At 44.2% G+C, this 22,392-nt stretch overlaps 2 protein-coding genes and 1 pseudogene across 2 annotated transcripts; 2 read left to right on the top strand and 1 right to left on the bottom strand.

Moving 5' to 3' along the window:
• The first annotated feature begins 2,337 nt into the window (after positions 1-2,337).
• On the top strand, positions 2,338-4,047 carry LOC124655678 (NAC domain-containing protein 45-like). The gene is made up of 3 exons (XM_047194536.1): positions 2,338-2,494; positions 2,587-2,882; positions 3,724-4,047. The coding sequence occupies exons 1-3, from the start codon at positions 2,338-2,340 to the stop codon at positions 4,045-4,047; spliced, it is 777 nt and encodes a 258-aa protein (XP_047050492.1).
• A 2,548-nt stretch (positions 4,048-6,595) lies between these two features.
• LOC124658249 lies at positions 6,596-8,873 on the top strand (annotated as a pseudogene).
• Positions 8,874-11,870: 2,997 nt separating this feature from the next.
• LOC124652716 (histone H4) lies at positions 11,871-12,380 on the bottom strand. The gene has a single exon (XM_047191760.1). It carries the CDS (start codon positions 12,376-12,378, stop codon positions 12,067-12,069), a length of 312 nt encoding a protein of 103 aa, XP_047047716.1. The 5' UTR covers positions 12,379-12,380; the 3' UTR covers positions 11,871-12,066.
• Positions 12,381-22,392: the final 10,012 nt, after the last annotated feature.

Below are 22,392 nucleotides of genomic sequence, written 5' to 3'. Positions count from 1 at the left end.
ATCACATCAGGATTTTTTTTCAGTAAGCTATGTAACTAGCATTGTAAACTATATAATTTAGTAACCTATTTCCATGGATCACAAGTCATTTTATTTCTTACCAGAAATTACGTGGGCAAGTTTCTAGACTTTATCTATAAAAATATAATTCTTCTCATCGTTTTTTCGACCATGCACTCTTACTATGTTTTAACAAGTGTGTCCATATGCACAGAAGCTCCAAGAAATACTCTCTATTACACACTTCGCATTTCAGATACAAAAAAAAAGTAAGCATCACATGAATGATAATTATCCAGATTACAATAGCAAGGGACATATTCTTCCCGTGTCTTTAGGACGGCTGTTGTTCCATGTGTTGCCTTGTTTTAAGCTACACCAACCAATTGATCAATGACTCTACAGAGTATATATAGATATATTCATTGATGCAGCACAAATGTAACAAGGGCTGCTTTTATCTTCGAGGTACAATAGATGACTTGTGAATGAAAACACTAATTCTGGAATTAAAAAGGAAATGATATATATGCATATCCAGATTTAACCAATGAATATAGGTTATTCAAATGTGCCCCATGAATGAAAGAAATTTGAGGGAATGTATGACTATTTAAGCTACACCAAAGAATCGCACGACAACTCCACAATGTAGTAATTTAGATTAAGCATCCACCAAAGAATGTATGACTATTTAAGCTACACCAAAAAATTGAGGGAATGTATGACTATTTAAGCTACACCAAAAAATTGAGGGAATGTATGACTATTTAAGCTACACCAAAAAATCGCACGAAGAGGAGGAAAAAATTATTTTACTTTGTAGTGATTTAGATTTTGTGCACGCAGAGGTCGGGAATGTCTAGTAGGTAGGAGAGATGGTTTAACTTGTGGATCATTGATCACTGAATAAAGACATGATTATCCTCCACCAGATTGCACATACATTGCTGAGAATCCGGCCGCATGATACAATTGATGTGGTGTTGCTTTTACGTTCTTGCATGATGTGCCCGCACTCTTGCATGATGCCCAGCTTCATTCAGCGTAGTCTACAAGTGTTGCACCATGCACTCTAATTGATGCCCAGCCTAATTCATTTAAACCAGCAGGTTGTAATCCGTACACATAAATTTATATTTTTTAAAGAAATAGGCAACGTTATTTAGAAGCTAAAATTTTCTTATATTAAATTTTGTACTAAGAGCATCCGCATTCCTATGTGTTATGCAGATGCTAAAGGTGGAAGAAATTATTTAGCACTACTAGTGCTAAAGGGGAGCATGTGAGGGTAGAAGCTAAGCTCAAAAGGCCTAGCACCAACTCCAAGCTTAGCATTGGATGCTGAGCCAAATCAATTATTTTTTATTGATTGTGTCAATATTTTAGTAAAATAGAAGTACTCATGTGAGGGTAGAACCTTAGCATATGTTTTGTTTTATGTGGTGGTCACGTGCTTCGAGGTTCAAGTTTGATCATTAATTATTGCACCAACCAAACATCGGTCGTTTATTTAAAAATTGTATCATTGAATATGTTTTACCTATAACAATGTTGCCGGTGGTATCATATACTGCATCATTCTTCTAATTAATAGTCGAATTTAAATCGTGGAAACATGGGGCTGAAGGAGTATTGCACATGCAATGCTAGCTTTAGGGACGGTAAAAGCAGCTTGGAGAGATAAATGAACAGCGAAAACTATGTGTCTCCATGGAGCTAACTTATACTAGGTTTTAGGGACGCGGATGCTCCGAACAGTCGACCATGTACTATACACCGCTGTATACGAGAGTTCAAGTTTATATACGTGGCGGCTAGAGGTGGTAACAGAATGTATGTTAGATCAGTCCACGATTTCTCACAATTTTCAATTGACACTCGCATATATATTGATCGATTCACTGGCCAGACGGTGTTTGCTGATCAAAAAGAGGGTGCGAAAGAGAAATGGAGACGCGCGCACCGTGTAAGGAAAAGCCTCAAGCTTGCAAGGGAATCTGGAAAAGAGGAGGTAGCTAGCTAAAGGTGGCCCCCATCCGATCGATCAAAATCTCGAGCAAGAAGGGGCGACACGACTAACTGTGACACTGTGCCTCCTCCTACCCCCAGCCGACGACGACGATGGAGCCAGAAGAAAGAAACCTACTTATATAAGGGCCATCAAGCTGCCCAGTAAAGGAAGCAGAAGAGGCAAGGTGTGCATTGCCTTTGGCCAGAGCAACTACCTAGCTAGCTGTTCCAGCCACCGCCGGCGCACACACACACGGCGGCCCGCTCGGCGACTAAGTACGCCGGCAGCTAGCTATCGCTAACGTTCGTGAGCCAGGCATATCGATGGCTCCGGTGGGTCTTCCCCCGGGCTTCCGGTTCCACCCGACAGATGAGGAGCTGGTGAACTACTACCTGAAGCGCAAGATCCATGGCCTCCACATCGAGCTCGACATCATTCCGGAGGTCGATCTCTACAAGTGCGAGCCATGGGACCTCGCAGGTATCATTGTGTGAGATGATCATTCAATTTTGCAAGGCAATTCTTCATGTGATCTCGCATGAACTGACATGATGCCACGCTTCATGGTGCAGAGAAGTCGTTCCTGCCGAGCCGTGACCCGGAGTGGTACTTCTTCGGCCCGAGGGACCGCAAGTACCCCAACGGCTTCCGGACCAACCGGGCGACGCGGGCAGGGTACTGGAAGTCCACCGGCAAGGACCGCCGCGTCATGATGAACCACGGCGGCACCCCGCCGAGAGCGATCGGGATGAAGAAGACCCTGGTGTACTACCGGGGCCGGGCGCCGCAGGGGGTGCGCACCGACTGGGTCATGCACGAGTACCGCTACGATGACAAGGCCGACTCCGACGACACCAGCGCCATCCAGGTGCATACATATACCTTCTTCGTCATCACTGATCACGGTCATCGTCGTGATAATCATAGTTCATGGTGTCCATCTCCTTCTATGCATATATGGAAATAAGCTAGGGCTTTGAGAAGTCGTCGATCCTTTTGTTTTGTGATGGGCAAAGAAATTTTCTGCATCTCAAATGAAAGGAAATTTTATGAGCATTAGAACATGGCTTTCTATCGCGTCTGTAACACGGTAGACGTACCGATGCTGGTACACTTTGCTTTCTCCAGGTACGTACGTACTCTGATGAGACAAGCATGTGTAGCCTGGCATCGCTGTACAAAAAAACAAAGTGAAAGGCGCCGTGGTCTTAGTTAGCATCAGTATTTGAGATTAGAGCTAACAAGCAGACATGATCAGCGTTGATCTTGAGACATTAAAGGTCCAAAGCTATAGAGCAAAGCAAAACCTCATGTTGGCGCGAGTTTGCGTCATGGCCATATGCATGTCGGCGTCGCTCGCGCGCTTTCCGCTTTATTCCGTGCTGAATCCATCATCATCCTCGCAACCCTTCTAATTCCTTCCATGGCGGCCGGCTAGTCTTCTTCTCTCTCTCCCTTAGCTTTGATCATCGGTCTCTTTTTCTAATAACAAGAATAGAACACCATTATGACACTCTGGTGCGTAGATTTGCCCAAACCCAAGGCCAGTCAATTAATTGAAAGAAAATTTGCACATGAGATCATCATGCATCGGTATGAGGGCATAAACTTTCAGAAAAAATACTTGAGTAATCACATGGCAGATGGATCTCTTGTTCCGCTTTCCTTTGCTTGAATTGGTGATGAATACATCATGCATGGTTCATCAGGACACCTACGCCCTGTGCCGGGTCTTCAAGAAGAACACCATCTGCACCGAGGTGGAGGAGCTGCAGGAGGGGCAGTGCAGCATGGCGCTGCTGGAGGGCGCCTGCCAGCAGCTGCTCGCAGGCAGCGGCAGCCGCGGCAACAGCCAGGAGTACTACCAGACCCCGTCGCCGGACGTGCCGGTTGGGTCCACCTCTGGCACCGCTGATGCTGACGACGACGCGGACAAGGACGACTCCTGGATGCAGTTCATCTCCGATGATGCCTGGTGCTCTGGCGCCGCTGCCGAGGAAGACAGCACCACCTGCGTGGCCCTCGCCACCTGATCCTCGGCAGGCCGGCGGGAGAGCTTCTTCTGTTCATGGAAATAATTCTCATGATATATAACTACATATTTTCTGTCCTTTTGTGCTCTATGCTGCTGGCTATTAATCAATAATCACCCGAGTGTTGAAGGTGTAAGATTGAGCAGTAATAAGGTATATAATCATCCTTTTGGGTTCCATCTTCTAGCGTATTGCTGGAGCTTGGAGGACTGGTGCATGAAGGTGAAGGCTGTTGGAATCCTTCCTGGAGTTGAGTTCATAAGGAGGGTCTATATTTATGAAGATAGGGATAATCAGCTTATATTTTTGTTTTGCTTCTTTTTTTCATGTCTTCCTTGGTGTTCATATGTACTATGGTTCATATGTGGAGGACTTGCCACTTTTTTTGTTAAAAGGAGGAATGAAGCTATGCCATTGCATAGCTGTTTTGTGTATGATAAATCTGGGCAAAAATATAACTGCTTTTTTTGCGGGGAAAAATATAACTGTTTTTACCTGCCAGAAAATTGCATGAGTCTGAGTGTGGTGCCTCTGGTTCTGATGTGTCGAAATAATGTCATCTGCAAATCAATAAAACGAAACAATGAACACAATGCAGGTTATAACTTGTTGTATACATACATTATATAGCAAGAGGCAACTTTCTCAATAATAGCATGCTAAATTGTACTTAATTTACAGAAATCAAAAAAAGTTCCGAATAACACAGTTTACATATGTACATTCATGAGAAGAGATAGTCATGAAGATAACCTTCACTGAAGGATCGTCAGAATAAAAGACTAGTGATATAACTCCACTAAGAATTGAGTTCGAAAATTTCAAAATTATGTTATACTTTTATTTCAAAAAGGCATATTTGTTTATGTTTCATAGCTCGTGAATGAAATAGATATCAGAATAAACTAGTTTGTCATTTCAAACATGCCTTCAAATGCCTGAAACCCTACCTTGTATCAAGTTAGAGTTTCAGTAATATCACATGCACATTAAGAACTATACCATATGTTCCATTAAATGCTTGAATTGCAAGGCATTAAAAGTTCTATTCCCAAAGGGTTGAGGGAATACTATTCTAGAATATCAGAATGTCAATCATAATTGCAAGGCAAGTTACCACATGCTGTTGCCAGTAGCCCTAGAATGTCAATCAGAATCCTCACAAGTCAATAAATATAAGCCCGGAGCAGCTTTGTACTCTCAGCAAACATTGTAAGTCCAGGACTGTATTTTTCACAAACCGTGTACTGCAACAAAGTATTGCCCGGGTGGTGCTGCAGCAGCAGCATCTCCTTTTACCACATGTTCAAGAAAGCTTCCTTGTAGATCTCAGGCGAAAAACAGTAATGATGTATCATCTTTCTGAGCATCGGCCCTCACTGGTACCAGAGAAGACAGAACTAAAGTTCATTAGTTCACCTTATACGCGTCTTCAATCTGAATCTTCTTCGCTGCAAGCGTGTTGCCTCTGCATTTTCCAGAACACGCAGGTCAATAGTACCCTTAAACCGTCTCACCGTTTGGATCCTACAAAGTATTTTGCAAATCAACATTTAGCAACAGAAATTGCTTTAGACCACATGCATCTAAAGAGATGCCCATCTTTCCTGTAGAATTGGGTAACACTTGCTGGCCTCTTTACATGCTACCTGCTTCGATGTCATTGTAGTGGTAGGGAAGTTAAGAAGAAAAGAACAGCGAGTTTTTTAACAGCATATTTATCCCCTGCAAATTAAGGTTGCAGTATACATAAAATCTATCTTGGGTTGAGACTGATCATTTGATCTTATCGATCAAATGTATTTCATTCAAGAAAGAGAGGATTTACACTATTGCTGTCAGCTTCAATCAATTACAGACATAGACATACTCAGCTTTCTGATCAACTTATGTGTCTGGGGGCAATTATAAGTTCGGCTATAATTGTGTTGATCGATATGAGAATCTAAAGATAAAAGTTTTGTCTGATCTAGATGGCTAGCGATGCAAGCTCATTGACACTAGAGAGCCTCATGGCTACATGAACCTTTCCTTTTCTTTCTCCCTTCGGAAACTTTCTGTTTTACAATGCCGATCCCAAGACAGATACATGTGGCCACCGCTCCCTATCCTTGTCTTTAGTCCTCTTCTTCTCTACGACACTTCAAAGAGACTTAAGCTTGTGAGGCACAAAAACATGTTCAGTGGGCAAAAGAACATGATCTGATGCAGGATCCAGGCGGGCGACGTGGTGACAACTTTCTCATTCTGATACAGCCCTCCACAACCTAATAGCATTGGAGATCATAAAAGTGTGTTATCCATAGGAAATACAGAACAAAAATCGGTCCCGCTAAAACAAACGAAAAGAAGATCCTTCGGTGCTGTAAGACAGTCTAGAGACTGCTTGTGTAAGAATCTTGGAAAGAGACACAGCTACTTGTAGGGCAGGCTTTGAATCATTTCACGGAGGAGCTAAAGAGCGCAGCGGCTAGACGCGGTAGGGAAAGACAAAGGGGAAAGACAAAGAGAAAGATTGGTGAGAAAGGAGGCGGCGAACCAGGAGATCATGGCGCCGGTTGGTCTCCCCCAGGCTTTAGGTTCCATCCAACTGATGAGGAGCTTGTGAACTATTACCTCAAGAGGAAGGTCCATGGCCTCAGCATCGAGCTCGACATCATCCCAGAGGTAGACCTCTACAAGTGTGAGCCCTGGGAGCTAGCAGGTAACCTGACAATTAAACTCCATTGCGTTATTCATCCTGCTATCTAGCTACTCCCTGAGTCCTGATTGAGCTTCGGATATCTTCTTTGTTTTGAAAGAGAAATCATACCTTCCTAGTAGAGACCCTGAGTGGTACTTCTTTGGGCCAAGGGATAGGAAGTATCCAAATGGATGCCGGACAAACCGTGCAACTCGAGCAGGCTACTGGAAATCGACTGGCAAAGATCGGTCGATCAACTACCAGAAGAGGGCAATTGGTATGAAAAAGACGTTGGTCTTCTACCAAGGTCGAGCTCCTCAGGGGATCAGGAGCAACTGGGTCATGCATGAGTACCGCATCGAGGAAAGTGAATGCAATAACACCATGGGTGTTCAGGTTACTCCTCCATCCTCCTCAATGCCAGTATCAGTTAAATCATTGTGTTTCTTGTTGCATTTACTGAGCTCAGGGTGCAATTCAGGGTACTCAAATCTGACCAATCTTGTAGTAATCATACCTTGAGATAGGTAAGGTTTTAGAGAATTTTGTTTTGAATAAAAACTAAAACTGCTAGAATAAAATTGGAAATAGAGAAAGCTACAGTCAAAAAAAGAAAATTGAAAAGGAAAATATTAGCTAGGGCATACTTCAGGGAACCACGTTGTTTATGCATGGAGTGCATGAAAAGTTAGGGCTCTTCTCTCTTTAACCCCCATATCCATCACCATAAAGAATTCCTTGCTTCCATGGATCATTGCTACTTTACAAAGTACAGCAGAAGTTCTTCTAATGGGGCACACATGGTACACTTTATGGGTGCTCTTGATAAGACAAATGTAACATCCAGTTCGTTTATAGACTGAAAACTATACTGTGTGACTGTACAGTGGGATAGGTGTAGGTGCGGCCACCGGCTCATAATGCAGAATACACATAATCTAGGTCTTTTTTGCATGTTGATGCTACCTTAAAGCTTAGACATCCTTCAGTATGGCCCAGTGCTGTGTCGGTGGCTTTGCACTTTATTCTCCATGTCCCACTAATACTTTACTTAGTAGTTAAACTGAACATTACTGATGACCCCATGTTTATTGTAGATTAGATGGGAGTGAAGACCGCATTTTCTAGCTAAAAACAATAAATACTGTGACATCCATTTGATATTTCTACGAACTATTTATAAAGCAGTACTTCTGTAGTATTCGAAGTCTGTGAATCACTTTTCAAGAGAACTGAACTTGGTTACAATTTAGTCCGATTATAGCACAGCAATTAGAGCACTATAACTGTTCATGAGTGGATAATTGGTCATGGTTTAAGACAACTATTCTACTGCAACATATTTTCAGAAGTGAATGTGCATATCATTTCCCACTGTACATAAATGCTAAATTCTGTGGACTCCCAACATTGGAAATAAACAAGATGTTTTAGCTAGAAAACCTCCCGAATTTGATTAGCAACCAAATAGCTAATTGTAAGTCTTACAAAAAAATCGAAATAAAAGAATGTTGCAAACCCCAATCCACCACATGTATAAACAAACAACGTTATTTGAATGCATGTACCACACATACCAAAGCAGCAAAAGTCCCGAACATATGCCATGCAAAATTTAAAAAAAAATTAAAAAATTAATACCCGAACATATGCACTATGTTCATATGAAAAAATTTAAAAAAATCTACTGTTCATCTTGTTATTTTACAGGACTCATATGCACTATGTCGGGTATTCAAGAAAAATGTGCCAATTGATGAATTTGAGAAGCAAGGGGAATGCAGCTCATCACAGGCTAAAGGAAATCAAGAACAAGTTACAGACTTCGAGGATGCTGGAGAGTCCTCAGGTGTGAACGAGAATGACAAAGACAACTCCTGGATGCAATTCATAGTGGAGGACTTGTGGTGCAGCAACAAAACGAAGTAATGAAGTAGAGACAACAGATTGCTCAACTTGATCTAACCATACATTCCTCCACTAGTTATACAGTGTGTACCTTTGTATATGTTTGATAAGAACACTTCTCACTTTGGACAGTATGAACACTTAAGTTTGGACTCTGATTGTTAATGTAGGCTTATACTTTTCTTCTTTTGGTGATGTAATATACAAATGGAATTTTTTGTACTTGGACTCTTCATTTAGCTACCTGTATCTATCATCCAATGCAATGATTTTTAGTGAAAGCACTAATACAAAATCAGAAACTTACTTTATTGTACATCTTGTCTGGTGCACAGTTTTCATGTTCCTAAACTCATTATCATATCAGTTTACAATGTCTTTCAGGAGTATCATTCTACAATGAAGGGATACCGTACAGAAGTTACTAATCTTATTAGCAATCACCTTTACCAATAAAGATTCCAGTATGGTCATCAGACCGTACTGTCATCTCAGCGATCTTATTCATCAATAGCCTAAGCTCGATACATTTTCCAGACTGTTTTCCAGTTGTAAGTTCTAACTAGGTTAGTTTAGATTTGTCTTGCTTTTGCTTTTGGTTTCGGGGTTTTGCCCTGCTTTGTACTTTGCATCTTCTTTGGCGTTCTTCTAATACACAAAGACATGCATTTAGATGCAGGTTCAAGCAAAAAAAGTTGCAAGTTCTGACTACCTGTTTATATATATAATAGTACTTGTTTGATCATTTCAAGGCTGAACTCTCAATAATAAAACAGTAATAAAATGCTTGGATACATAACTAGAAGGGTAGCAGTAAAACCAAACCCAGACCCCATCAACCTAATGTTTGCATTTTGCAACTTTGGCTCCACACTAGTTCGTTATCTACATGGTGCATTCAGTTCATATCAATTCATCAGCCAAGGAGATCAACTGTTTCTTACAAGCACTCAAAAGGATGGACCAGATCAGTTAGTCAAAATCTGATTTCAGCCAAAGAAATAAACTGCTTCTTATCGCAATTCGAAAAGTTGGCAGATAGTCAAAATCTACTTTCAGAAAAAAACAAAGAATCAGCTGGTTTTTGTGAACATTTTAAAGGATGTCAGTCAGTCAATATACGTATTTCAGAAACAAGCAAAGATCAGCTGCTTCCCATCACAATTGAAATGGTCAGCAAATCAGGTCTGGAAAGTCTTAATTTGTTGTTTTAATTTGAAGAAAAAATGGTGAATTGATTCCATAAAGCAAGTATGAACTTCCCAGAGTAAAAGTCTCAAAATGTCCTATTTGTAACTTATTAGAACCAACTGACAGAGGAGATTTTAATGTAGCAAAGCCATGGAAGTAGTACTGATCCTGAAATTTTTTGGAAGAGAAACTAGCCAGGTAAAAGCAGATCTGTACCAAGAAATAGCAAATCCGGGCCCGGGAGCACGCAATCCAGGCCTCCAGAGTCGTCTATGCCACGGTCAAACCTCTGCCGCCTACTCTGCTCAGCTCCAAACTGTTCCGGAAGCAATTGTCATCCGAGCTCGGAAGAGGCGGCCATGTGATGCACCCAGGAGCTTGACGAAATCACCCAATCGGAACTCAGAAGCGGTTGGAGCCGCCGCGCTGCTGATGCCAACGAAATTTTACCTTTTGGCTCTCCGTTTCTGGGAGAGGAACGGTGATTGCAGGCATTGTTCGAGGGATTTCGAAACAGCTCGAAATCAGCATTTCACAGTTCAGATAGAGATATGGAGATCGAACTCAGAAGATGGGTCAGATCAGGTAGTCAAAAATTAATTTCAGCCTAAAATATAAGTTTCTTATAACAATTCAAAAAGTTGCCAGGTAGTCAGTATCTACTTTCAGAAACAAGCAACGAATCAGCTGGTTTTTGTCACATTTTGAAGTCTGTCAGGTAGCCAATATCTGTATTTCAGAAACAAGCAGCTGCTTCCCATCACAATTGAAATGGTCATGTCAGCAAATCAGGTCTGGGGAGTCATAATTTCTTATTCTGATTTAGAATAAATGATCGGAAGCCTAAATATTAGCGCCTAAAAATCAGGTCTGGGTAGTCTGAATTTTTTATTGTAATTTTAGACAAACTGATCGGAAGCCTTAGTTAGTAGTAGTAGCACATACTACAAATTAGGTCTGGGGAGTCTTGATTTGTCATATTAATAATAGAAAAATATATCGGAACCCTTTGTTAGTACCAGCACATACAAGTTACAATCGATTCCGGGTATGAACTCCCACAAGTCAAAGTCTCAAATGGGCAGCATATATCTTACTAATTTGAAACTTAGATCCAATTCAGAGCAGATTTCAATGTACCAAAGCCATGGAAGTAGTAGTAGTACAGAGGCAGGTAAATCAGATCGGTACCGAGAGATTATTGCAGGAGCGGCAAAGCAAATCGGGCCAGGGAGCAGGCGATCCAACCTCCTCCAGGGTCGCCAATTGCCGCCGCCGCGTTGCAGGGCTCCAGCGCGTGCGTCAGAGCGAGATCACGGCTCTGCTGCTTCGTGTTCTGCTCTGCTCCAAACTGTTGCAGAAGCAATTGGCGTCAGAACTCAGAAGAGGCGGCAACGCGAGGCACCTCAGCCTCGGGTGCTTGACGAAATTCGATGAATCGGAACTCGGAAGCGGTTGGAGGGCTCGTACCTGAGCCGCCGCTGTGCCGACGCCAACAGAGGTATGCTGGTGCCCCTCCGTTCTGGTCGAGGAGCCGAGGAACTGTGCAGGCAGAGCTATCGTTCGAGGGATTTCGAACTGAGGTTCGACTCAGCTCGATATCTGCATTCACCGTTCAGTTGCAGAAATGCAGAGCGCAGAGGTGATTCGAATCGTACCTACGCCCCGGCGAAAGCAATGCCGAAAGCCCTATTCATCCTGCAGCGTCTGGATCTCGGTTCCCCTATCCATTGTGGGGCGGAGGAATTTAGAAGAGCTTTGAATCTGCTCGAAGTGGGCAATTGACAGTTACACGCATTGATGGATTGAATCGCGCACTGATTGAAACACGATTGGATTAGAGCAAGTGCGATGCAGAACGCATGTAAGCAGCAACAGCCTCCACAAATCAACAGTAACAGAGCACATACTGCAGGCACATTCAGAGATATCTAGTCGAATTTCTACAGAGCAATAGAATCGGGGACTGCAGAATGCAATTATTAGGAGGAATAGCTTGCACAGATCGACATCAACAGAAGAGATCGCAGGTAAATTCATCAAGGATTAACTAGCGAAATTCCCATTCCATTCCACCGAACCAGAGGTTCAGCTCGACCTAGTACATCCAACGCATCACAGAACAACAGCAGCAAACAACAGCGAGACACGACGACTACACCGGACAGCAACAACAGCTACGAACCCTAAACACCATCTGGTCTAATCTGGTGACCGCAGAGGCAGGAGAGAGAGGCCTAGCCTCCGAAGCCGTAGAGTGTGCGCCCCTGGCGCTTGAGCGCGTAGACGACGTCCATGGCGGTGACGGTCTTGCGCCTGGCGTGCTCGGTGTAGGTGACTGCGTCGCGGATGACGTTCTCGAGGAAGATCTTGAGCACGCCGCGGGTCTCCTCGTAGATGAGGCCGGAGATGCGCTTGACGCCGCCGCGGCGCGCCAGGCGGCGGATGGCCGGCTTGGTGATGCCCTGGATGTTGTCGCGCAGCACCTTCCGGTGCCGCTTCGCGCCGCCCTTGCCGAGACCCTTTCCGCCCTTGCCGCGGCCCGACATCTTCTTCTTCTCCGGCGACGGCGAGGTTGGTTGACGACTTGTGTGGTGGTGGTTGGTTGATGATGACGGAGGTGGAGCGGGGTGGGATTTTATAGGTGGGTGGAGTGGGGAGGGGAGCGGGGGCCGATCCGCGTGATGTGGGGTGTGAGCCGTCGGATGGGGATGGAGGGTTGGGATGGGTGGAGAGTGGTGGCGCGGATCGGTGACGTGGCGGGGAGGTGTGTTTCTTCTGTGAGGAGGTGGTGGGGTGCTGGGATGCGAGGATGGCCTGACAGGTGGGATCGGATGGGGTTTTGGCTGGATGGGGTTGCGCGGGGTGCTCGTGGCCGCGAAAAATTCGGATGGAAAGCAGGGATTGGGCCCGTGAGTTCGTCTGCCCACTTCGAAAGCGCTTAATTCGTTTTGCACGACTCTTTTTTTTTAACAAGTTTTGCACGACTCAGATCAAAGGCGGATGTTGCAGGTATTCGAAAACATGAACAGGTCTAGAGGTAAAACCAATTTGAAAGATTTTTTTTTGAACCTGGGCTTACGCCAGCCTGAATAATTAAAAACCAACAAGTGTAGAAGGGATCATTACAAACTTTCTGGAGGGAAGGAGAGGAGCATGGAAGGGAGACCTCAAACCATGTCCCCGGGATGCCCCCATAATCCCTTTTTTTTTCATCCGGATGGACGAAAACGATCTAGTCACGTCCCTAGCTTCTCGTTTTCGTCCGCATATAGGCCTAAATCCGTCCGGACTCCCCATCCCCATGCCATCCTCGATTCCCCAGGGTGCTGACGGGGGCTCCGGATGGAGCAAATTCCGTGCTCTGGCCCGCGTGTCAGTTGGATTAGCCAAAAACTGGGTTCGGCGAGTTGTTGCTCCGCGTCGGGTTCGGCGGGAAGCGGCCCGAGCTACCCGCGCACCTGTCAGACCCCTGCCGCGACTTCGTCGACAGGTGCCTCCACTGCAATGACGGGGAGCGGTGGACCTACGAGCAGCTGTTGTGCCACCCGTTCCTTGCCTCGTACACTCACGACGATGACGACGCCGGCGAGCCGTCACCGCGAGCGGTCCTTGACTGGGCGGCGGCATTGGATTCGGACTCCGATGCGTCGTCCAACTGCTGGGAGGCTAATATGGGCATGAAGGCCGATGTGAAGCCCAATTTCATGACTCCACCAGCCTAGTTATCTTATTTTATGTAATGGTCATATATGGGCCAATTAGGGTTTTTAATAAGTCGAGTTAGTTTTGGTTTGGGCCTGTCCAAACCAAGTTAGGCAAGCCCACAAGGGCTTGGCCGGCCACCCCCTCATATAAGGGCTGGCACGGCTAGGGTTTAGGGTCAGACAAGTTTAGGTTAAAACTATTGCGTGTATTCACATGTATCATCCCTCTAGGGTACGGCGTTGTCGTTTATCTAGTTCGTAATACAAATACGTTGTGAAGGTTCTTGTGTTCATCAAGGATTGCCTAGCTCAGGTTTGAGGCGTATCGTTCATCGATCCGTTGTTTGCTGGATTCGTCCCTCTTCTCCAGGCTGCGTTCATCGCGTTGTTGGGAGATTCTATCTACCCGAGTTCTCGTTGTGAAAGATCGGGCAACACCCTAGGAGGATCGCCTGGGATCCCCTCATCATGTGGTATCAGATTTCAGTGTTTCCTCAGCTGGCATATTAGATTTCCGGGTTGCTCACGGCGAGGTTGTGTTGATCGATCTCATTGGATCGTTTTGCATCGGAGGAGATTGGCTCAAGGTTGAAGGAGGTTGGGTGGAGGAAGATTGGTGTTGTTGTGGTGCAGTTTGACTATCATCCATGGTTGTTCCAGGTGTCAAAATCGCGAACTTTCATGTTTGGAGTCGAGAAGAAGAAGGCAGATCGCGATAGGATCCGGCGCCCAGACCGGCCGACAGGCTCCTAGACCGGCCGGGCCGGTGCCACACCCAGTCGACCGGGCCTGAGGCCGGCCAACCCGGCCTAAACCGGCACCCAGGCCGGCATGACCGGACCACAGAGCGGCTAGGCAGGTGCCCAGGCCAGCCAAACCGGGCCTCTGACCGGCCCTGCTGCTGCCGTTTCACCTGCTCGTGTTGTTTTGACTGCTGATGTTGTTATTGTTTCTTCATGTTTTGTTGTTGTGGTTCTTAAGGAAGATGTATACCACGACTACCTTCATATTTTGATGGGTTCGCACTTCGATGCATCTACCATCAAGTGGAGGTTGGCTAGCTCCGCGACACCGGCAGAATTTCAGCTTTGGGAATCACACATTGATGGTGGTTTTGAGAGATGCAAGGCGTTTGATAGTATGTTCGGTGGCCAAACTGAATTTGATATTGCATACCGGCGTGTTGATGATGTTGTGGCTAGTTGGTACCATGATCATCTGATAGTTGAGGGTATCATTGGTGTACAGTCTAGTTGGGCAGATTTCAAGTAGTTTTTGCGTGCTAGATTTAAGTTTGCAAGGTTGAATAAGCAGGTGGTGTGTTCTAACACTATTGTGGAGAGGAAACCTGGCTCTGATACCATGGGCACTATTGTGGTTATGGAGGAGGATGTACCATTGAGCGGGATGAATATGCAACTCAAGAAGATACAAGATGATGCTTGCAAGACAGTTGACAAGGGCCAGCGGTGGAGTTTGTTTCAGACTCAATGCATTATAAAGGGCAAGACTTGCAAGTTGATGATTCATGGTGGTAGCTGTACTAATGACATAAGCAAGGCGATGGTGGCAGCATTGGGGTTATCTACATGGCGTCTTCCTGAACCTAAGCGTCTTGAGTGGTTGAATAACTGTGGTATGCTGAAGATTACTCATAAGGTGTGTGTGTTGTTTACAGCTGATGATTATGTTGATGAGATAGAGTGTGATGTGTTGCCATTGGAGGTGTGTGGATTGCTACTTGGGCATCCATGGCAGTGTGATCGTAATATGACACATGCTGGGAGAGAAAATACATATTCTTTTATGCATGGTGGCAAACAACGAACTTTGAAGCCTATGGGTGATGATCATATCAAGTCCGATGTGGAGTTAATGGTGCGTAAGGAGAAGTTGCACAAGCCTAAAGTGCAGCATGAGGTGCATGATGTTCCAAGCGTTGATGTTTGTGATGTTTCAGCCATGCCTGTAGATGACAAGCCAGTTCTTGTTGGTGACAAGCCGAATGAAGCTACACTTGTTGTTGATGTGGATGTTGCAGCATGTGCTATAGTTCCAGTTTGTGTTGATGCCGGTTGATGCGCGTAGATGTACACGTCCGTTGGGAACCCCAAGAGGAAGGTATGATGCGCACAGCAGCAAGTTTTCCCTCAGAAAGAAACCAAGGTTATCGAACCAGTAGGAGCCAAGAAGCACGTGAAGGTTGTTGGTGGAGGAGTGTAGTGCGGCGCAACACCGGTGAAACCTGCGCCAACGTGGAACCCGCACAACACAATCAAAGTACTTTGCCCCAACGTAACGGTGAGGTTGTCAATCTCACCAGCTTGTCGAAAACAAAGGATTAAACGTATCGAGTGGAAGATGGTGTTTGTTTGCAAAGAACGATAAGAACAAGTATAATGTATTCAGATGTAAAAGAATGGACCGGGGTCCACAGTTCACTAGTGGTGTCTCTCCAATAAGATAACTAACATGTCTGGGTGAACAAATTACAGAGCGAGCAATTGACAAATAAAGATTCAATACATACCAATGATGATTACTATGTGATTTAATCAGGGCATTACGACAAAGTACATGGACCGCTATCCGACATGCATCTATGCCTAAATAATCCACCTTCGAGGTTATCATCCGAACCCCTTCCGAGTATTAAGTTGTAAACAACGAGATAATTGCATTAAGTATGGTGCGTAATGTAATCAACACAAATATTCTTAGACAAAGCATCAATGTTTTATCCCTAGTAGCAACGAGCACATCCACAACCTTAGAACCTCATCGTCACGATCCCGGATTCAATGGAGGCATGAACCCACTATCGAGCATAATTACTCCCTCTTGGAGTTACAAGTATCAACTTGGCCAGAGCCTCTACTAGCAACGGAGAGCATGCAAGAACATAAACAACACATATATGATAGATTGATAATCAAGTTGACATAATATTCTATATTCATCGGATCCCGCCAAACACAACATGTAGCATTACAAATAGATGATCTTGATCATGTTAGGCAGCTCACAAGATCTAAACAATGATAGCACATGCGGAGAAGACAACCATCTAGCTACTGCTATGGACCCATAGTCCAAGGATGAATTACTCACGCATCAATCCGGAGGCGGGCATGATGATGTAGAGCCCCTCCGGTGATGATTTCCCTCTCCGGCAGGGTGCCGGAGGCGATCTCCTGAATCCCCCGAGATGGGATTGGCGGCGGCGTCTCTGGAAGGTTTTCCGTATCGTGGCTCTCGGTACAAGGGTATTCGCGACGAAGGCTATTTGTAGGCGGAAGGGTAGGTCAGGGGGCGACGCGAGGGGCCCAGACCACAGGGCCGCGCGGCCAGGGCCTGGGCCGCGCCGCCCTGTTGTCTGGCCACCTCGTGGCCCCACTTCATTATCCCTCCGGTCTTCTGGAAGCTTCGTGGAAAAATAGGACCCTGGGCGTTGATTTCGTCCAATTCCGAGAATATTTCCTTACTAGGATTTCGAAACCAAAAACAGCAGAAAACAGAATTGGCACTTCGGCATCTTGTTAATAGGTTAGTGCCGGAAAATGTATAATAATGTTGTAAAGTATGTATAAAACATTCAAGTATTGTCATAAAAGTAGCATGGAACATAAGAAATTATAGATACGTTTGAGACGTATCAAGCATCCCCAAGCTTAGTTCCTACTCGCCCTCGAGTAGGTAAACGATAACACAAATAATTTCTGAAGTGACATGCTACCAACATAATCTTGATCAACATTATTGTAAAGCATATGAGATGAATGGAGTGATGTGAACAAAAGATTGCTAACAAAGATAATGACTAAACAAATGAATCATATAGCAAAACTTTTCATGAATAGTACTTTCAAGACAAGCATCAATAAGAGTTGCATAAGAGCTAACTCATAAGCAATAAATTCAAAGTAGAATGCATTGAAACAACACAAAGGATGATTAAGTTTCAGCAGTTGCTTTTAACTTGTAACATGTATATCTCATGGATATTTGTCAACATAGAGTAATATAACAAGTGCAATAAGTAAACATGTAAGAATCAATGCACATAGTTAACACAAGTGTTTGCTTCTAAGATAGAAAGGAGTGATGCGTCTCTGACGTATCGATAATTTCTTATGTTCCATGCCACATTATTGATGATATCTACATGTTTTATGCACACTTTATGTCATATTCGTGCATTTTCTGGAACTAACCTATTGACGAGATGCCGAAGTGCCAGTTCCTGTTTTCTGCTGTTTTTGGTTTCAGAAATGCTAGTAACGAAATATTCTCGGAATTGGACGAAATCAACGCCCAGGTTCCTATTTTCACCGGAAGCTTCCAGAACACCCGAGAGCCGCCAGAGAGGGGCCACATGGGGGCCACACAAGGTGGTGGCGCGGCCAGGGCTGGGCCCGCGGCCCCCTAGTGTGTCGCCGCCCCGTCAGCCCTCCGACTCCGCCTCTTCGCCTATATAAAGGTCCCTGACCTAAAACACGATACGAATAAGCCACGGTACGCGAAACCTTCCAGAGCCGCCGCCATCGCGAAGCCAAGATCTGGGGGACAGGAGTCTCTGTTCCGGCACGCCGCCGGGACGGGGAAGTGCCCCGGAAGGCTTCTCCATCGACACCGCTGCCATCTCCACCGCCATCTTCATCACCGCTGCTGCTCCCATGAGGAGGAGTAGTTCTCCATCGAGGCTCGGGGTCGTACCGGTAGCTATGTGGTTCATCTCTCTCCTATGTACTTCAATACAATAATCTCATGAGCTGCCTTACATGATTGAGATTCATATGATGATGCTTGTAATCTAGATGTCATTATGCTAGTCAAGTGGGTTTTACTTATGTGATCTCCGGAGACTCCTTGTCCCGCGTGTGTAAAGGTGACGAGTGTGTGCACCGTGTGGGTCTCTTAGGCTATATTTCACGGAATACTTATTCACCGTTATGAATGGCGTAGTGAAGTGCTTATTTATATCTCTTTATGATTGCAATGTGTTTTGTATCACAATTTATCTATGTGCTACTCTAGTGATGTTATTAAAGTAGTTTTATTCCTCCCGCACGGTGTAATGGTGACAAGTGTGTGCATCTCGTGTTAGTACTTGGCGTAGGCTATGATTATGATCTCTTGTAGATTATGAAGTTAACTATTGCTATGATGGTATTGATGTGATCTATTCCTCCTACATGGTGTGAAGGTGACAAGTGTGCATGCTATGCTAGTACTTGGTTTAGTCGTGTCGATCTTTCGTGCACTCTAAGGTTATTTAAATATGAACATTTAATTGTGGAGCTTGTTAACTCCGGCATTGAGGGTTCGTGTAATCCTACGCAATGTGTTCATCATCCAACAAGAGAGTGTAGAGTATGCATTTATCTATTCTGTTATGTGATCAAAGTTGAGAGTGTCCACTAGTGAAAGTCTATTCCCTAGGTCTTGTTCCTAAATACTGCTATCACTGCTTGTTACTCGTTTTACTCGAATTACTACTCGCTGCGTTACTATCGCATGTTTACTTCCTGCAATATTACTACCATCAATTGCACGCCAACGAGCTATTTTCACAGCGCCGTACTCATTGCTCATATTCATTCATACCACTTGTATTTCACTGTCTCTTCGCCGAACTAGTGCACCTATTAGGTGTGTTGGGGACACAAGAGACTTCTTGCTTTGTGGTTGCGGTGGTTGCTTGAGAGGGATATCTTTGACCTCTTCCTACCCGAGTTCGATAAACCTTGGGTGATCCACTTAAGGGAAAACTTGCTGCTTGTTCTACAAACCTCTCGCTCTTGGAGGCCCAACACCGTCTACAAGAATAGAAGCACCCGTAGACATCAAGCTATTTTCCGGCGCCGTTGTCGGGGAGGAAAGGTAAAAGGTACTCACACTCCGGATCTCGGCTACCAAGCTATTTTCCGACGCCGTTGTAAGTACTCGAAGCTATTTCCTTTAGATCCTGCAATTGCATCTTTTTGTTTCTTGTTTACACTAGTTAGGCATAATGGAAAACAACAAAAATATGAGAGATCTTTATGAACTTTATCTTGAATTAGGACATGATGTGTTTGAAGAAAGAATTAAGAAACCCATGGAACTTTATATGCATGCTAATGGGAATGTTATTACTATGAATGCTTTGAACACCATTGTTGCTAATGCTATGGAAAATTCTAAGCTTGGGGAAGCTGGTTTTGATGAGCATGATATTTTTAGTCCCCCAAGCATTGAGGAGAAAATTTTATTTGATGATACTTTGTCTCCTATTTATGATGATTACAATGATAGTGGTCTTTTGTTACCACCTATTATGGAGGATAAATTTGATTATGATTACAATATACCTCCTATATTTGATAGCTACTTTGTTGAATTTGCTCCCACTACAATTAATAAGAATGACTATGCTTATGTTGGGAGTAGTAATAATTTTATGCATGAGACTGATGATCCACAAGTATAGGGGGTGTATCGTAGTATCTTCGATAAGTAAGAATGTCGATCCCAACGAGGAGCAGAAGGTGTTGACAAGTAGTTTCGATGAAGGATTCACTGTAAATGCTCACAAACAAGTATTCAATGGGTTTTGATGTAATAGATGAATAAAGTACGAGTAAGTAAAATGCGAGAGAAATAATTGCAGCGAGTGGCCCAATCCTTTTTAGCACAAAGGACAAGCCGGTTTGTTTACTTATAATGATCAAGCGTTCTTGAGGACACACGGGGATTTTAGTCTAGTGCTTTCGCTTCATGTAGCTAAATAATCTTTATTGTTTTGATAAGTGTTGTGTGGGTGAACCTACGCTAATGCACCGCCCTTCCTAGGACTAATACATACTTGTGATTATACCCCTTGCAAGCATCCGCAACTACAAGAAAGTAATTAAGATAAATCTAACCACAGACCTTAAACTCGAGATCCCGCGATCCCTCTTGCATCGGTATACTAACGGGGGCTTAGGTTTCGTCACTCCGGCAACCCCGCAATTAGCAACCGAATACAAGATGCACTCCCCTAGGCCCATAAATGGTGAAGTATCGTGTAGTCGACGTTCACACGACACCACTAGAAGAATGACACCACAACTTAAATATCATAACATTGAATATTACTCAACCATAGTTCACTACTAACATTTAGACTTCACCCATGTCCTCAAGAACTAAACGAACTACTCACGAGACATCATATGGAATACAATCAGAGGTGATATGATGATGAATAACAATCTGAACATAAACCTTGGTTCTATGGTTTCACTCAATGGCATCAATAACAAGTAGAAAGTAACACCGGGAGAGTTTCCCCTATCAAACAATCAAGATCCAACCCAAATCGTTACAGCGGTGACGAGGTGCAGCGGTGGTGATGGCGGTGTAGATGGTGGAGATGATGATGATGATGATGATGGAGATGATGTCCAGCTCGATGACGATGGCGATGGCGTCGATTTCCCCCTCCGGGAGGGAATTTCCCCGGGCGGATTCCTGCCCGCCGGAGAGCTCTTTTCTCTCTGGTGTTCTCCGCCCCGCAGAGGTGGCTGTAACCCTTCGTGAGGTACCCTCTGTGGCTTAGGTCTTCGGGACGAAGGGTTTCGCGAAGAAAAGGAGGCGAGAGGGGCTGTGGGGCCCCCACACAACAAGGTGGCGCGGCCAGGCCATGGGCCGCGCCGCCCTGTTGTCTGGGCCCACCTTGGGTCCAGCTGGCTCCCCCTCCTGGCTTCCTTCGTCATCTGGAAAAATAGGAATTTACGTGTAATTTCCTTCCACAGCTTGATCTTCCGAAATATTGCGTTCGACGGTGCTTTTTCCAGCGAGAATCTCGGCTCCGGTGCTTGATCCTCCAACAATGATGAAACATGAAAAATAGATGAAATAACATAAGTATTGTGTCCCAATATGAAATATATCAATGAATAACAGCAAATTATGATATAAAATAGTGATGCAAAATGGACGTATCAACTCCCCCCAAGCTTAGACCTCGCTTGTCCCCAAGCGAAACTGAGCTCAATAAACAAGACCACATGTTTATGGAGTGAAGAGTCGATAAATAAAATACGGACAAGAAGCATCATATTGATTCACACAAGACATTCTGGTAAACATTCTCTTCATATAACTCAACTTGAAATAAGTAATGAGAAATCACAAGTAAAGGTGCATAGGAAATCATAAATGGTTATGGCAAACTTTGTTCTTGGTCAGAGAACTACTAACGGATTGCTCTTATTTAATAAGAAAGGCTTTCATATTAGAATTTATATAGCAGGGCTTTCATTCTCAATCATAACAATCTCCTCATAATCATTGATAACTTTCAAAGTCATATTCATTCAGATAAAATTTGTACTAAACAAGAAAGTATAAAAGACATAATTAGCTCAATCATAGCATAAATGGTTGGTTCACAACAACTCAATTGCTTGCTTAAGACAGAGGGAAACTAGGTTTACTGACTCAACATAAAAATAAAAGATAGGCCCTTCGCAGAGGGAAGCAGGGATTAAATCATGTGCTAGAGCTTTTCAAGTTTTGAAATCATATAAAGAGCATAAAAGTAAGATTTTGAGAGGTGTTTGTTGTTGTCAACGAATGGTAGCGGGCACTCTAACCCCCTTGCCAAACGAACCTTCCAAGAGCGGCTCCCATGAGGGACGGAATCTCTACCAGCAAGGTAGATCATCCCCCTTCTCTTTTGTTTACACATGTATTTTAGTTTTATTATGGATGACACTCCCCCAACCTTGGCTTTCTCAATCCATGGCTAACCGAATCCTCGGGTGCCTTCCAACTTTCACATACCATGGAGGAGTGTCTATTGCAAAATTAAGTTGCTTACTGATA

This window comes from Lolium rigidum, chromosome 5 (genome assembly GCF_022539505.1).
Source record: "Lolium rigidum isolate FL_2022 chromosome 5, APGP_CSIRO_Lrig_0.1, whole genome shotgun sequence".
NCBI lineage: Eukaryota > Viridiplantae > Streptophyta > Magnoliopsida > Poales > Poaceae > Lolium > Lolium rigidum.
The sequence above is the reverse complement of the archived record's forward strand: the minus strand, read 5'-3'. Positions and strand labels throughout refer to the sequence as shown.

Coding starts and splice junctions, on each gene's coding strand:
- LOC124652716 (XM_047191760.1), bottom strand. CDS start 12,378: ATGTCGGGCCGCGGCAAGGGCGGAAAGGGTCTCGGCAAGGGCGGCGCG.
- LOC124655678 (XM_047194536.1), top strand. CDS start 2,338: ATGGCTCCGGTGGGTCTTCCCCCGGGCTTCCGGTTCCACCCGACAGAT. Junction 2,495..2,586: donor CGAGCCATGGGACCTCGCAG/GTATCATTGTGT, acceptor TTCATGGTGCAG/AGAAGTCGTTCCTGCCGAGC. Junction 2,883..3,723: donor ACGACACCAGCGCCATCCAG/GTGCATACATAT, acceptor ATGGTTCATCAG/GACACCTACGCCCTGTGCCG.